Source organism: Lepidothrix coronata, unplaced genomic scaffold (genome assembly GCF_001604755.1).
Source record: "Lepidothrix coronata isolate B3197 unplaced genomic scaffold, Lepidothrix_coronata-1.0 Scaffold95, whole genome shotgun sequence".
NCBI classification, from domain to species: domain Eukaryota; kingdom Metazoa; phylum Chordata; class Aves; order Passeriformes; family Pipridae; genus Lepidothrix; species Lepidothrix coronata.
In genome coordinates, this window is record NW_016690275.1 from 2,353,122 (window position 1) to 2,370,203 (window position 17,082).

The 17,082-nt window shown below is 37.9% G+C and overlaps 1 protein-coding gene across 6 annotated transcripts in view; it reads right to left on the bottom strand.

Annotated features, from left to right (window-relative positions):
- XPOT (exportin for tRNA) overlaps positions 1 to 17,082 on the bottom strand; it is a 29,001-nt gene that overhangs the window by 11,327 nt on the left and 592 nt on the right. For 3 of the 6 annotated variants that reach the window (XM_017822089.1, XM_017822085.1, XM_017822090.1), the window contains exons 1-11: positions 16,532 to 16,664; positions 13,042 to 13,175; positions 11,295 to 11,377; positions 10,105 to 10,161; positions 8,488 to 8,557; positions 7,099 to 7,317; positions 6,339 to 6,523; positions 5,828 to 5,996; positions 4,297 to 4,533; positions 3,958 to 3,996; positions 908 to 970 (exon numbers count right to left, since the gene is read on the bottom strand). In XM_017822089.1, the coding sequence (XP_017677578.1) occupies positions 908 to 970; positions 3,958 to 3,996; positions 4,297 to 4,533; positions 5,828 to 5,996; positions 6,339 to 6,523; positions 7,099 to 7,317; positions 8,488 to 8,557; positions 10,105 to 10,161; positions 11,295 to 11,377; positions 13,042 to 13,101 (1,182 nt within the window). In that variant the 5' untranslated portion in view covers positions 13,102 to 13,175; positions 16,532 to 16,664. Of the gene's footprint in view, positions 1 to 907; positions 971 to 3,957; positions 3,997 to 4,296; positions 4,534 to 5,827; positions 5,997 to 6,338; positions 6,524 to 7,098; positions 7,318 to 8,487; positions 8,558 to 10,104; positions 10,162 to 11,294; positions 11,378 to 13,041; positions 13,176 to 14,123; positions 14,212 to 16,531; positions 16,665 to 17,082 lie in introns of those variants that run through there. The other 3 variants (XM_017822087.1, XM_017822086.1, XM_017822088.1) reach the window with 2 other exon arrangements.

Genomic DNA, 17,082 nt, shown 5'->3' on the forward strand with positions numbered 1-17,082 from the left:
CTAAACCAAAAAACATGTATACACAAAACCAGTCTAGCATGCTCAGAGAATTCAATAATGCTCACCCTATACTCTTGCAACATAACAGCAGGCTCCTTTTATGGTTAGTTGTAATATGTTGAGATACATTGCATTCAGTCCAGAAGCATATTAAAAAGGCTTTCCAAACTGAAAACTGGCCAAAAGTACAAGAAAGAAAATGCTCTTGGCAAAGTCTTATTGACCCAATTCTTGAAAATTGACTCACTCCCCAAAAATGTTTTTTCTTAGCATCTGTCTTCATTTTAAAATTGGACCTCATAGCAACATTTATGATGGACTACATACAGTTTAGTTTAACCTTTTTAAGACTACAACTCTCCAAACAGCCTGGAGCAAAAGTAAATCTGTCTAACAAACTCAATCATTACTGTTGGCTGATAGAGATGTAGGCATGAAAGGAGAACTCACTCCACCTTTATCTTGTTTTTGCAGAGGTTTGACCATCTCTAGTAGCTCAAGCAGCATCTCTTAAAGAGTTTCATTACACAACATTTCTCAAGTCTTTTTGCAAGATAGAAGTGATGTGCAGAAACACACCAATTTGCACTGAACAAGCCACCTTAACAGCCATGTTTAGGTATCAGCACAGCTGTGTTTGTCTAGGAATATCTTTGCACAAACACAGCCAGAAACACTCTTAACTGAACTGGTTTGGATATTCCTTTACTATGTTGTTTTGTCCTATGCAGACATATCCAGAAGTTAAAAAAGCTTTCCATGTAAGAAAAAAAAAAATCAGGCTACAGACCTTTGCTTTCCACCTTTAAATCTCTAGTTTAAGAAAAACATGGATTTTAAAAGTGTGAGTAAGTTTAAGTACTTATAATTAAATGGCATTTGCCTGTTTACTCTTATAACAAAATACCTCATTTTCAAAATTATATTCTTCATCATATGTCAACTTCTTCATTACAGCCAACATGATTGCCTAAGATAAAAACACAACTGTAAGCATAGAAGCAGACAAGTTATAAGAACCAACAGTTAAAATTACTACAGTAAAGAAAATATGAAAGCAAGCATTATGTGTTTACATATATTTTTAATCCCATTTGAACTATTATTTTCAGAGGCTTAGCAGAAGTTAACGGTCCAAATCAAAACAGATGGATTATATCCAAACAATACACAGATGCTATTCCAGAAACACAACATAGATGATTTTGAGCTCCCAGTCTCTGACAGTACTATCTGGCCTTATTCCCAGCTTGTGATCTGTGTTCAGTTCACACTGAAAACAATCAAGATGACTGAACTAGGCAGAGGAAGCTAAACAGTTGTCCAAGATACTATTTTAAAGGGACAGGTCAGCTCAGCGGTAACATCAGCTTCTCTAATAGCTCACAGTCATTGAGATGGGTAACATCAATCTCTACTCACTGTTTCAATATTGCTTCAAGAAACAGTGCACTATACTCTAGTAGCTATAACTACTATCTGTAGCACATAGTCAATACTATTGATTGAAGTATTTTAGTCTAATCATTATCATCATCATAATCAATAAAATAGAATAAATCATTTATATATTTGGTTTGCCACCCTTAATCCTGCAGGACAAAGTAGCACAAAGATTCAATTACACCTATACAATCTTTTATACATGAACATAGACTAAATCTGGGACTAGGACTGCTGGATCCAACCGCATCTAGACTCCTCTCTGAGAAGGAGTCTAGAAAGCAAGGGTGTCCTTTCTGCACCTCGTGACTCAACAGGAGGGTCTCTCTAATAAACCTTGTCCACAGCTGAAGCACAATTCCACCTAAGTAGGGACTGTTGGTATGTCTTAAAGCAGCAATAAAGGCCTGATCTTAGCTCTACTTAAGTCTGAAACTCTAAATATGTCACTTTGATATTACTCAGCATTTACTAGTTCAGGTTTTCATAACTCTGATTTAATGTTTAAAATACATAGAGTATTTAATTCCATTCATACTTGACAGAATGGACAGAAACTGGACTAACATACACAGTGAGCTAAAAAAAGTATGTAAAAATCTACTATATTTTAATTCTGGGGAACCTACAAAAACTTGTATTAAGTCTAAAATATGCCAAATGGACAGAAACCTATTCTGAATTCCTCTGAGTCAGAGGAAGACCATTTTTATATCTATGACAACAATAAAGTGTTAGAAGTCATGAGAATATGAAGTAGCAACAAGTAATAGGGCAGGATGTATCCATATACCTATTACAAGGAATGAGTTCACTGAATGCTGGAGAATACTCAGTAGAATTTTAACAGGTATTTAATCAGCATTACAGAACGCCTCATGCTTATACCTACTACCAGGTGAAAACACAAACTTGTGTCGTTTTTTCTTCATATTGGTTAAATTTAATAGCCAACAGCTGATCATATCAGCAAGACCTTGATTAGCATTTTGTGATTTTCTTTCAATATGGAAGGTTTCAGAATGTAGATAGCCAAGAATTTCAGATAAATAATAAAGGAACAAAGCACATAAAAACCCCCAAGAAAACCAAACAAAAACATCAAACCACCAAAAAACCCTCACAAACAAAAACCCAACAACAAGCAACAAAAAAACCTTTTGACAAATGAACCATCATTTTTCATTTTAACTGCAAAACCTGAAATTCCCTAACACTAAAATGGACCAATGAATTAAACTTTGGTTTCTGAGGTGAAATTTAGTGATAGTGCAGAAATAGATACTTTGACACCAAGTGTCAGCATCACCTGTGAGAAGTCTCTGCTTCTATGTAAGAAGTGATATTAAAGAATTGAAATAACTGCAAAACATTAATGCAATATACTTGTAGCCAAAGATATTTAGAAGGACCTGTCATTCTAAGAATTAGAAATGTGATTCTGCTGATGAGAAAAAACTTTGGAACTTTAAAGGCAAAATAAACAAGACCCCCGTGTTTTCCTGTTCAAATAACAAACAAGTTAAAAGAGAGAACTTAGGTGTAAAACTTTAAAGGAATGCTGCTAAGCCCACAATTTAAAGCTTAAGACACACAACAATAAGTTTTAGATTATTTCCCATTAATTTCTTATTATGAGGTGAATGAAAGAAAAAAAAAAACACATTGGTACAACTGCTTCTCAGTTTAACACAAATCCTCACAAAGTGCTCAGTAAAATTAAGAAATAATTGCAACATGAGGATCTTCAGCATGAAAGCAGTTTTAGCAAACTTATTTCAGTAACAAAAATAAAAAGTTTCAGTAATAGTATCAAAGTTCACCTTAGACAGGTACATAATTCAGTTTTCTTTGTAAAGGAATCACACCTGTCAGCTGTATCAACTTACAAAATACCTGCAGCAATCTAACCAGTTCAACATCCAAATTAGGACATCTACATAGATGTCCTATAGAAAAAAGAAATTAAAAGGACTGGGCTGAAGAATTCAAATAAAAGTTTACTACTTCCAAAATGGGACATAAACCTTACTTATTAAACTTTATGCTTTATATATAAACTGAAGTTTATCTCAACTCAAGCAAATATAAACTTGATCTGAATGTATATTTAACATAATGTTTAATATATAGCTGCTTATAATTACAACTGTTACAGCTGAATTGCTGCTTCTTTCATAAGTTTAACTTATATTATCATGGAGTTCTTTTTATGACAACCCTTCCTAGACTTCTTCCAATCCTTTGGAATTATTTGTATAAATACAAAACTTCAAGAAAACATTATACATCTTTATACATAATTCAATATAAGTTTACTATTTAAGAAACAACTGTAGTTACTTAGCAGAAGATGGAACACACTGACCTTACTTTTAAGTCTTCCCTTTTGATTATTGTCACACACATATTTCAAGGCATATATAGGAAACATGATTTGTTTCAGCAAAATGAAACACTCTGATTCAATGTGTTCTTGAAGAATAGAATTTGTAGTAAAAAGAAAATACTTACCTCTACATTAGCTTTTTGTTGGTCTGAAAGTGCAGAAAGCTGTAAAATAAAATTTAAGTGTTATTTTTTTTATACTAACTTCTTTATTACTAATGGGAAAAGACAGTCTTGGTTTTTAACAGCCATATAATTTGCAAGCCTTCTTTCCACTTAACACAGGATTTAACTAAACTCCTTCAGATCTCTAAACTCTACAGAAATAGCACAACCACAGGCATTAAAGATACCGAATGCTATTAGTAAAAACCTATTTTGCAAGTCAGTTTGCACATAGTGTGAGATCTATATATTCACAAAAATATCAAATGAAATCATATGTTAAACTGAAGTCAGACATACTTGTTTCAGGATGTGAAGGTAATCATAACAAAAGCCAATGATGTTAGAGGAGATGTCATCATCTTCGTGAATTAGCAGTTGCAACATAAGGGCCACTTTTGCTTCAATAGCTTGTAGAGTGTCTTGAGCACTCTTCATATCACCATTTTTTATCAGTTTAGTCCAACTAGCTATTAATGCTTGCCCCATCCCATTGACCAGCTTAGAAAATCTGGCCAGAAAATCCACATCATCTTCCTGCAAGGAAAGACACCCAATTAAAAGTACTATCAGAGCTTAAGTTTAAATGGCATGAGCTCACAGATTGTACTACACATCTAATATGTAGAAGTAAAACCAACATTTGTCTCCTAGACAGAAAGTACAATTGCCTGGTTCCTTTTCCCCTGGGAATGGAAAGAGAAAAAAATTAAAGCAATGTCAGATTTGGCTGTCCTCCATTACACAACAGTAGCTTGCTTCATCTCTTCAGATTAGTTTTTTCTCCTTTTACTTTACAGAAAGAAGCATGTTCAAATTAAAAGCAGCAGTACATACCTACCATAAATTTTAGGCTGTATAAGAGGAAAATCTTTTTATGGGAATACTTCAAAGAACTAACAGCTGTAGCTCACTTAAGAAATACTGATAACAAGTAACTTTCAGTACTGTCTGTAAGAGTGAGTTAATATTAAATATTTATGGCTTGCTTTTGCTGAAATACATTGATCAGAATTGAGAAATAATCCTAGACCAATCACCCCAACAGATGATTTGCTCCCTGCCATAACTGTGCAAAAGCTAAATAATGACAAGTCTACCTCAGAAAGACTGAGGTAAGAGTTTTTAGAGGAACACCTTCTGAATTCGTGAATGCACATGTTCTGCGTTTTAATAGGAATACAAATTTGACAAAGGCTTAAAAATTAAGAGATAACTGCCTTGCAATCTAAGGACTACAGCTTCATAAGAACTGGTTGCTCTTTCTCCACAGCAGGTAGCAAACAGCTGTTCCTTAAACACTGCAACTGCCAGGGAATATCTGTTTAGTTAGTAGGTATACTTTTCCAGCTTATCTATAAGCATTTCAAGCCTGACACTTGATGGTACAGACATGCAAACCAGCATACATGTCCTTAAGAAAGCTCTTTCCCCTACCTAATTATGCATAGCTGATCTAATGTCTCACCCTAAAAAATTCTACCTTGGCTACAAGACCTATTACAGAATCATTCAGAAGAGAAGATTCGAGACAAGGAAACACAGAAGCAGCATTAACAGTAAGCACAACATGCTTTAGGAGAGGAACAGAGGAGTTATATAATACCTTGCTTCTAAAATGAAGTGCTGTGTTTAAATTAATAATTAACATTAATAACACACTGTTAGTTTAAGTTATGAGACAACTGTAAGAAGCATTTAGCTTCAATGCAGAAGCATAAGTACTTCTCCCTAATCTGTGGACTGTTTTATAGTTTTCTGCACATTTGCTTATTTAAGAACTGTTGGAAACCTGTGACTTGTTCCTATTGTTAAAAATCAATACACAAACCTGATCAATACTGAAGAGGCCAGCAGACTGCAATACTTGACATAAAGATTCAACCAATTTTGTTTTATCAATTGGGTCCATTCCCTTATTTACAATTTCAAACAAACAATCACAGGCTTCTTCTCGGAGAACTTCCACAGACATGTGACCTAGCAGCATATTTATAAACCTTCAGAGAAAAAAAAAGTTTATTTTCATATGTACAAAGTAGCATTGCATAGAAGCTTTATATTGTGTTTCTTTTTATAAAATAGTTTTAAAGTCTATTGTACTGACTAAACCCAGCATTTGACACATTTTAAGGAGAACACAGCAACTGAGTAGTGTTTAGTTTGGCCATTATATCAGCTTGGCTTGCAAAGACAATCACTCTACTAAAATTCCCCAAAGTCCAAAGATCTATATATAGAAGTCCTTCTTCCAAGATGAGTTTTGATTCTGTTTCATAGAAATACAGTCAGCACACTATCACAGTTGTTTTTGCAAACCTTTTCCATCAAAACCCCCTTACCTTTCATTGGCTATCAGGTTCAAATCTATCCAGGATACGTAAGCTCCAACTACTTCAAGGCACTGGCATGTCAGCTCTGAGTTATTATATTGATAGTTTTGTAAGATTTGGTACCACGATTCCACCAAACTTGGAATGCACTGTTCCCTCATAGTATCTTTTAATAAGGTGTTCCTACGAGCCTCCTATCAACACAGAAAATAGATAAATCAGTGTTGTTGTGGATTAGCATCTTGTTAAATTAGTAGCAGTTCTGTATCCACTACCACACACCACTTGTCCTAGCAAGATATGTAAGTCAAATCAGAAACCCAAAGTGAATGCTTTTTTATTTTCCAAGAAATAAAACAAAAATATCCTAGGTTTGTTTTTAGTTTGTTTGTTGGTTTGGGTTTTTTTACCTCAATGCCCAAACACTGAAAAAAAGGCCCTGTAGATCATTAAACGGACTTTTGATGTTAGGACTCCTTGAAACACACACTAGAAGAAATTACCATTTTAAAATTAGTCAGTCTAGTATTAAATTGGCTAACTCAGTCCATTAGTTTTTGTTTGCTAGCTTTTCAAGCAAAAAAAACTCATTAGCTGAAAAGTATGAAGTCATAAAAGGCATTAAACAACATATGGCTTTTGGATTTAAACCACCCAATGTTTCTAAGGAACAGTTGCCACAGAAAAAGACCATATCTGCAAACTTTCTGCTCTAATGAAAAAGAACTTTTTTGAAATTTAAAGCAAATAATGCAAAACAATAACTTGCCTCTGATGTATGAACAACATCTCGGTCCACCAGCTCAGCATCAATAGCCATCAGGATTCTGAGGTACATATCCACACCTCGTGGATTAAGGTCAACTACTGATAGAATGTCAAAAAAAAACTTGGGCCATTTTGTGAGATATTCAGTAACAAAAAGCAATGCAAAGACTTGTGCTGCTTTGTTGCGAATAAAGGTCTTCTCAGGCTGGGGATTCAGCATCTGGTAGAAACAAGACATTTTATTCGTATATTAAATTATACTATATTAGAGAAGAGTCTTATGTATCTGTTGATTTCTCTATAGTGATTAATGTACTACCTCTCTTCCCGGTTGAGACCAATAAAAAGTCTCACTTTTCAAAGGATTTTGCAGAAAATTTGGCTAAATCATCATGTAACAAGGAAAACATTCTCTCTGAGTGATACAGTCCTAAGCCCTTCATTCAGTACCAAGACATTAAGTGTACTATTCAAAGACTAAAACGTCATTTGTCAGCTTGGTGAAAGGAGTAAACAAGAACTTCCAGAAACAAGTTACAGTCCTCTTGTAGCTAGCTTGTGCCTGTATTAGATGTTAGCCTTAAGAATAGTAAAGGATGTTCCTAAATCTAAGATCATAAGGGAAAAAAATCTGTCACTACCAATCTCCACCTCTCTCCTTCCTCTTTTATAAACCCCTAAATGGAACAGTTTGCCATAAAGAGAAAAGCAACTTAATCCACTTCACAATAATCTGTTCTTTTTAAAGAGTTGTACTATATTCCATTTCCTACTATTAAGTTCTCTACACAGCAACCACGTTATTCTCCAGTGCAGAAGTGGAATGACAACTAGATAATGGCAGGTATAGAAAAAGACTTGTGTAAGCCCACTTGATGGTTCTGCTGCAAACTCCTGGGTCGGACTGATATGACATGTTCAGCTTTGTTAACTAATTCCACAAGAAAGAACAGTCCATCCTCTGTCACAATACTAACAGAGGGGTGATGCTGCTGATTCATAAACATTTGCTAGCATTTTAAATTGATAGGAGTTTGCTCAGGAGGGTCTTAGAATTACTGTTCCTCCTCCAGGCTCTCAGGAACATTAGGAATCTGTATTATAATTCTTTAAAGGGAAACTTTTAATACTCATTTTGCACACAACTGATTAAACCATAGTAATTATCTAATGCAAGAGTTTTATATTTAGTGTTAAATTCAGGCGCAGACTTCTTTACAACATTTGATTTAAACAATTTTTCACAAATCTTTAACCACTGGATACCGAATATCTTCATGAATCCATCTTTAAACTCAAATAACAGATTAAACGTTTAGCCCACGCTCAGTGCCTTAGGCAAGCCTACTAAAAGCCTACTCTGTAACACTGCTGTGAAGGACAGACTTACCTGTGCTTGCAGCCATGTTATGAGCGTTTCCCTAATTAGCTGCTGCTGGACTTCAGTAAGTTCAGAGTATCTGAAATAAAACATATTGAGATCAAAATACAACAGCTTCATGACAAGCGCCAAGTAAGGCAAAAACTCTCAATATGTTTTGATAATGCTGCATATCAACATAAACGGAAGGTTCCTAGAAAATGAATTTACAAAGCTATCTGCATGTTAAAATTTTGAATCAAAGACAAAAATAAGAAAAAAAATTATTTTTTATTTTATTACATTTTATTTTATAAATCCATATTAATGGATTACATTTTGAGGTACTACTGCCTCCTATATTGGAGTAGGAGCTTGAAGCTTTACAGGAAGGGTGCTCTATCAGCTCTAAACAGGACTTACGAGCCTGACAAAAATACACATTTGACCATACGCTATGGAGAGAAGGAAGAGACATCTGTATATGCTCAAATTTGTTTACTACATGTGGAAGACTGTCAACAGTGAAAAGGAAGTCCTTCACTGATTTGACCTACAGTACATTTATTATCAGACATATGTCAAAAACCCAAGCAAACAAGTAATTCTGCTTCATGTCATACATACATTTTGGGAAATTTTGACATTATATCCAGCCCACCTCAAATACTACCCATACAACACCTTCCTAACACAAGCGAAGCTGAGAACGCTCTCTTTGCAATACAGCTAGCTATAGGTCTGTAATTCCTTAGCAGGAATGACTGCTGAATGGGACTCCACTGTTCCTGTCACAGCTAACTATTCATTAAAGAGAAGAAAAAAGCAACCCCACTGAAAATGCTCAAAGAAAATAAGCAGCAGGAAAACAAGAAAAAACATACTGCAGGAAGCAGATGACAAGAATGGAACAAGCAGAGGAAGGTGGACAGTAAGGTAAAATAAGGTAAATAAAATCACGGAAAATTAAGTCTTTAGTATTTGCACTCAAACAGAACTGTAAAAAGCAGTTTACAAAACGCATCTTATTCCTATCTAAACCCGACCCACATGTTTGGTGTATTGCAACCAGTCACGGTGATATTCCAAGATGCCATGAGGCTCCAGTCCAGATGAAAGGAGCCCAAAGTGAAAAAAAAAAAATATATATAGTTCCATGCAATGATACTGATATTATTTCAAAGTATTTTTCCCTAAAATTACAATTCCATGAAAATACCACTCAGTGAAAAGACTATTTTCTCTTAACATCTCTGCCATGGTTATTGAATGAATAAGGCTTTGTCTGAAGTCCAGGAGTCTGTACTGAGCAAGGCTGCTGCTTGCAGGACTCTCTTCTGCAAAAATCAGTGAGAGTACAGAATAAGGCCTGAAATTCCAGAAAGGAACAGCTAAGTAAGTTTCAAGAAATCCTTTGTAACTGGGTCTGTGTTGGGCCACACACAGGTCTTAGACTAGCTAAGAGTAGTGTGTGCTGCTTAAAACCTCTTTCAGGAAAAGGTGAAGAAATACAACAAAGTCCTCTGGACCAGATTACAGCCACCTCATCAACCATGGCAAGACAACAGCCACCACTTTATTTGCAAGTAGAATAAAAAGGGAAAATTAAATGGACGTATATAGGTGGTATCAAGAAAGATTACTCACTTGAACTTAATTTGATGTTCCAGGACTTGAAAGCAGAAGAACTTGATGTGATCATCACTAGAAAAGAAAATTCCGTTACTGGCAACAATATGGTACACTTTCCTGGGAAGAAAAACATTCCTCAAATATTACAATAAGATTGCCCCTTTGGCAAATCAAGAATAACTGTGCACCAAAAAAAAAATAAAAAATGTTGCTGCTGCTGTTACTTCAGAGCAAAAATGAAAAATCTTGAGCAGTTAATTTGACAGAAATGAGCAACTGTTAAACTAATATTTACGCTTGATATTAGCCTTTTCTTTTCTACAGCCACCTATTTGTTATGCTTTGATTTCAGTAATGAACGTACAAAACTACAATACCGATTGTATCCTGCCTTTATAAAAATCTGCCAGGCTTCAATACTATGTTTGAGGTCCACTAGTACACCAAGTGCAAGTTGTACACTGCATCTCAAAAATCAAAGGTGAAGACAAACTGAGGCATACATTAGGAAGGTACATTACGTATGCTATATAATCTATATGACTTTATCTTATTATCTAAACATTTTAACAACCATAACGTATTTTTTAAAAAGATAATAAAATCCTGTTTTCTAATATTGTGTGGTTTTACTTACTGCACTGTTGGAATCAGAAGTTTTGATGAATCATTTACAAAAAAAGCATTCACTATAAATTACTGCTGTTATTCAGGAGATATTCACCCCTCATTTTCCTTCCAACCTGAATTATTCCATAATAATCTACAACCTAGTATTTTTTATGTAAATACACAGCTTTGTGCAAAAATAACTGAGACTACACACTCTTTGCATCTTGAAAAATGGGATGGCCTACTCCATAGAACAGGGACAAGAACTACTTATGGGATTACTACACATAAAACCTATGGTCTCCCAGTGGGCAATTTTCAGCACTCCTTCTTATGGGGATAAGATAGCACACTCTTTTCCCCTGGATTTCATAAAGCAGCAGTCTTTAGGCTACTAGATTAATATGGAGTTTAACTTATACACTGTTCTTCCTTGAAAGGCATTATACAAAGGCCACAGATCAACTATGATACTAAAAATAGTATGAAGACCATATTAACTTTTAACAATTTACAGTTTGCCTAATATGCTGCACAGCTAAATCTCAGCCACATATATTAGTAAGGAAAAAAGAAATTATTAACTACATTACCTGTATATACTCTGAGCTAATGCTTCTGCACAGACTTGCCAAGCATCCTGAGATATCTTAAGCTGCTCAAAGTAGGCTAGTGCCTGCAAAAAATTAAGTTTCATTTTTAAAAAGAACAAAGCACACAGCAAGACAATTAATTTACACCTGGTCTCATATTTAAACAGCTCTTCTTCAAAAAACCAGCACTATTTGGATACATTCAAGTATTTATATGGCTCCCTAATTACTTTAATACAGGACTGATTTTTTCACCTAATATGACAGGTACTCATTTTCACTTCACATTCAATACAAATATTTTTGTTACTTAAATAGAGAAGTTGTAGAATCAGAAACGCTGAGGTGTGATGGAACCTCCAAAGACAGTTGACTAGAGAAACTTGCTCAGGGCCTTTCTATTTAGGTGGAAGTTCACATCCAAATTAAAATTCCTTCCACAAATTCTAAAGAGAAGGTGATTTAGATTTTTCACTGCAAACAATTATTTTTGTTATACCACTTTGCCTGTATCCAACACCCCAAGCTTAAGAAACATTCAAACACTGGCCACTTGGACAACTGTCAGTTTAGAAATCTACTACAGGAATCAGAAAAAACTTCTACTAAATTTTAGATAATCAAGTTGCTTATCAGAACTTCTAAATAGCTTTTGACAACAGTTAATTTGATTCAACTGCTTTGGCATTTAGTGTGCCTTGTAATACAAAACAGTAAAGTAAGTTATGAAACAGAGATTATAATTATTCAGAAATAAGTTCTAAAATAAGAATTCACTTCCTGTAGTTAGTACTTGTGATTTTCCTAAACTTAACAGTTTTACTAGAAATGGTTTGATACTTCCTTTATGTTACATCTTACATGATGAGTGAAAAGCTAAGTCCCCTTCTGCTATGAAATATTTCAAAACTGGGCAGACTGCATAGTTATAACATCAATAAATCTATAAGCTTCAAATTTTAGCGATATTCTACTAACAGAACACTAAAGATTAGCTATATCTATCCTTCCAAAAAGGACAAATACCCAGAATGAACACATGTAATAGGCTGCTTAGTAATGCTGCATCAAACCACATTTGTAACTTTCTTATACGTTCTGGAATTTCTTTTGTGAACACAAACCCATGGTATTAACATCCCCATTTCTGAAAGATTTTACTGGAGATTCTCTTGTAGATTGCTGAATCAACTTGGTGATCAGTAAGCAGAGATAATTACTCAATAGTTATATAAATAGTAATGTCTTTTCATAGTAAGTAACTGTTACCCACACACCATGACTACTTTCTTAAACTACGACAATACAAGCTGCACTACAGCTGAAACCACACATTAATTAAAAAGACACTAAAGCTAAATAATTCATCAAAATAATAATTAAAAAACACATATAAGAATCAAAAGGGCAACTTCAAGCAATCTGTTTTCTGTAGCTGCTTTTCATTCAATGAGAACCTACATAAGGAGCTGAGCAACAAGTACAAAGAATTGAAACGACTTAAAAAGTCAGAGTCCAGAAAAATAAACTCTATGCGTGTTAAGTGTAACTTCACTGAATTGATAATACATGACCGTCAGCTTACACGTTTGCAACATGACTTTGTGTTATACTTGCCACCACAAACCCTATGCGCTGGTTAACAGAAAAAAACAAAACCACACACACCCCAACCAAGAAAACATGAAACTTTTGCACAGGAACAGCACCTCCAGTTACTAGAGAGAAAAGGAAGTTAATTACATACTCTTTGCCTGAAGTCTGCATCAGCATTTGGGTTTAGCCCTAAAAGGGCTTGTTCATCCATTTCTACTGCTATACTCTTTGTTTCCTGCTCCTAACTGGTTTGCCCACTTCTTCTAGAGGGGAAACTACAATCATCTGCAAATAGAGAAAGAAAAATTTTATTTACTCAGCAAAACAGGAACAATTAAAAGCAGGACAGCAACAACCGCAAGTTTTCCCACAAACATCAAGGACTCCAACTGAACATGAATGGACATACTTCTGATACAGATATCAGAATTTTAAGTCCTTCAATCAACTTTTCACAGTACTATATTTCTTACTGAATAAGGCGATTTTTAAGTTTCCATATATTTCAGTTCTCTTGAAAAGAGTTAACATCATCTGAATTAACAGAGAAATGGCATGATGTGTATTATTCAACTGAAAGGCTTAAACTCAAATTTCAAGCATGCAGAGGTTTCAGCAAGCTACGACATAAACATAAATCTGCTACTTTTTTTCTGCTGTATTTTTTCCCCCCACCACAAACTTAACTGCGAAAAACATCTCTACTCATCTCAAACATTGTTAAGATGCCTCATAATCCCCTAGAGGGGCAAAGCTGTTAGGAGGTCTTTCTTCTAAAGTAAGCACACATAACAGAAGTGTCTTAGAAATTAACCACAAAATACACCATACTGAGTTGTTAACAAAGTTTTCTGTTCCTACTAATGAGTGTTGATTTACTAACAATGATTTTTATTTAGAAAATTCAGTGTAAAATTAACAAGCGAGTTAGGCAAATGTTCTAAAGATGACGTGCCTCTTCAGGCTGTTCTGCAATGCTCTGGTAAAATGCAGATAATTAAAAAAAAATTAAAATAACCTCTGTCAAATTGTAGGATGTCGTTAGACAACAGGAGGGGACAAAACCCCATCTATTCTTCAAATCCCTGCCCCACCTCCCCCCCCCATGGTACCACAGTTAATTAGGCCTGAAATCAGGCCTTGTTACGTAAGTATGTAGGAGGTAGGGGAAAGGAAGAGACAAGAGGAAGAGATGAAATACAAAAGGGCTGTGGTTTGAAGCTGCCTACATACCGATAGGTAGTACTTCTAATCTCTTAGTATTGCGTGTCTTCTGCACGCTCTCTGTACTGCTCACCCTCCCCCACGGGAAGAAAGGTGGCAGTGACAACTCACAGCAAGCGGGACTGAAAAGGAGAGCCTCAAATTTAATGTGGTGACAGACTTTTCTATAAAACTCAAGACAGAATACACTATACTGAAGTGCATAATGAAAAGCAACTTAATAAGTAAAACTGAGTTCATACAAAAAAATAAATTGCAGGTTTCAGCAGCATAGAAACCAGAAAGTCTGGAACAAAGAGATGACTCGTGGCAAAAGAAGCCTCACACACTGCCTTAGACAGTGATTCCCCTCGGGCAGAACCTTCAGGGATTAAAGTTGCTTTGCCAAGCCTTCTCCCTCTGCATCCCCAGCCCCCAATCTGTTTTCCACATAATCAACATCCAGACCAGCCAGATTAAAATAAAGGAAAACCGATTTTTTTTCAACAGCAACTCATCAATAATGACACAAGTAAAACTATTTAATATACAGAAGCATTTTTTCCATATTTACCTGCTGATATCACTACATTACTACCTTTTGGACAGATGATCTATCAAACACGTATTGTCTTCACCTCTTATTACTAACAGCAATACCAATCAGTTCTACTAATTTTATAAGTGCTACATGAGCATATTTAAAATTTCAACTTCTACCATATAGCCTTTTCTAAAGAGTTTCATCCTGATGACCCACCTCTGAAAGACAATTGAGATAAATTATCTGAATGAGCCTTTTGAGAAAACTAATAAAATAACTTTTCATGCCTCCGGTTTTACTTAAGCAGACAGCCTTTCACCACAGCCGGTTACACTTTGAAAGCAAAACTGAACTGTGATTTTAATAGTACTCACAATTTACAAAATCCATTACAAAATGCACTCAGCTATAACATCAAGTATGTTATTAAAGCAAGTTTAATTTATAAAAACAATCAATAACATTAATACTTAATATGCAGCTGTGTAGATAGTATTGTCTTTTTTACTTAGAGATGATTTTTTTGTTAAGCAGTACACCCATGTTAGGTGGCAAATTCATCTTACTACAATTAGGAGGGTGAAGTTCCTTAACAAGGAAGTCATACAGGTATGTCTCATCAGGATAGTTCATTCCCTTTCACTTATTAAATACTGAAAAATGCATTTGCTAGTAGAGATTGTTTTCATATCAGAAAGCAGGGGAAAAAAAGAAAAAAGGCAACTAACTTTGCCCAGTTAAAAATGCAAACGTGGTCAAGGTGCGTAACTTCGGTCCAGATATGCCCCAACAATAAAAGCATTCAGAGCATTTTAACTACAGGTGCTAAGCACAGGAGCAATTAAAGCATACTTCATTTGCAGCACTCATTTTAGGTATTTACAAGACTGCAATAGCACAGGGGGAGCCTGTGACATGCCTCATTTGAATTCCCTCAGTTTTCTCTCTAATGAAACAAAGACAACAAAATTAATCTTTCACAATTTTTTTTGCTGTTTTGCTTGCGGCAAACCTCGAGCGTATTTACAGACTCTTAGGGTTCTAGAGCCTTCACTCTGACCTAACACGCGGTTAGAGCGAACAGCTGTGTAGCTATTGCTACTTCGAGAACTTTTCAACCGGTCTAGAAACTTTGTCTTTCTGTAAGTGGCATATGAGGTCTTCATTTCAGGCACATTCTTATTGGCAGGAATTCGCTGTGAAGAGCAAGGCCTCCTTGCCCCCGCCCCAAATTCGGTCAGGAGCCCAGTATCCCGCGGCTGGAGAGCCAAACGCGGCTCCGCAGCCCGGCCGGGGAGGGCGATCGCGGCATCCAGCTCCGCGACGCGGACGCCGGGGCCGCATCAACCCCTCCAGCCCCGTCCCGGGGCCGCTGCGAGTGACCAAGCACTCGGCTCTCCCGCGGCGGGGAACCACCGCTCCCACCACGCCGGGACGGGCGGAACATGGAAGTGCGGGGAGGTCCCTCCCTCCCCTCTCGCTGCGGTCCTACGATTTCTTCCTTCCCCACCAGAGCTACAGCGGAGGAATGGCCACAGAGGCGGCAGTTCCCGCGAACAGAACCGCACCGCAGGCTACTGCGCATATTAGCAGAGAAAAACACCGATATTTTTTCGCGGCTCCCGGAGGGTGGGCCCGGCGGGGAACAGTCGGCTGCGCCCCCGCCACCCCCCAGCAGCAGGGCTGGGTGAGCACGGAGGCGGCGGTGCCTCCCCCCCCCGCCCCTGAGCCTCTTGGCCGCGGGGGAGGCGGCGCCGGGCTGAGGGAGCCGGCCGGGGGACTCGCAAGAGCCCGCGGGCGCCACCAGCTCAGCCCACACCGCCCCTTCCCCGCCGCCGCCGGGCTGAGTCACCCGCGCCGCGTGTCGCGTCCTGCCCGCGCCCCCCGCCCGTACCTTCCTGGTCAGTGCTCCATCACCGCCGGCTCCCGCCCACCTCTGCGGCTCCACGGCCGCCACGAGCACAGGGAGCGGGCCGAGCCGGGCCGCGCCGCCTCAGCTAGCGGCGGGAGGAGGAGGAGCGAGACCGCCCCCGTCGCCAAACCGGCCGGGCGCGGCGCACGCCGGGATGCGCCCCCGCCCCGGCCCCGGCCCCGGCCCCGCCGCTCCCTGGGAGTCGTAGTCCCACCTCCCCCTTCGCTACCGCCAGCACTGCTGTAAAACCGACTGCACCGACGGAATAAACCGGGGCTGCCCTGCAAATCGTGCTGTGTCAGCAGCAGCAGCAGCGAGGCCGGGCCTAGCCGCCGGTGCGAGCTCCGCAGTCGCGACCGGAGCGACTTATTCGGGGACGCGCACGGGGAAGGGCCCGGGCTGGCGCAGGCTTGTCCGCGAGGAGCGATCCAGCAGCTGTCTGCACATGTGGCACTGGGCTCCTGCGCTAAGGGCTCAGCAACGACGCGGCGCGAGTGGCACTTGGCGTGATCACGCGCCCGCATGTCCGTAAG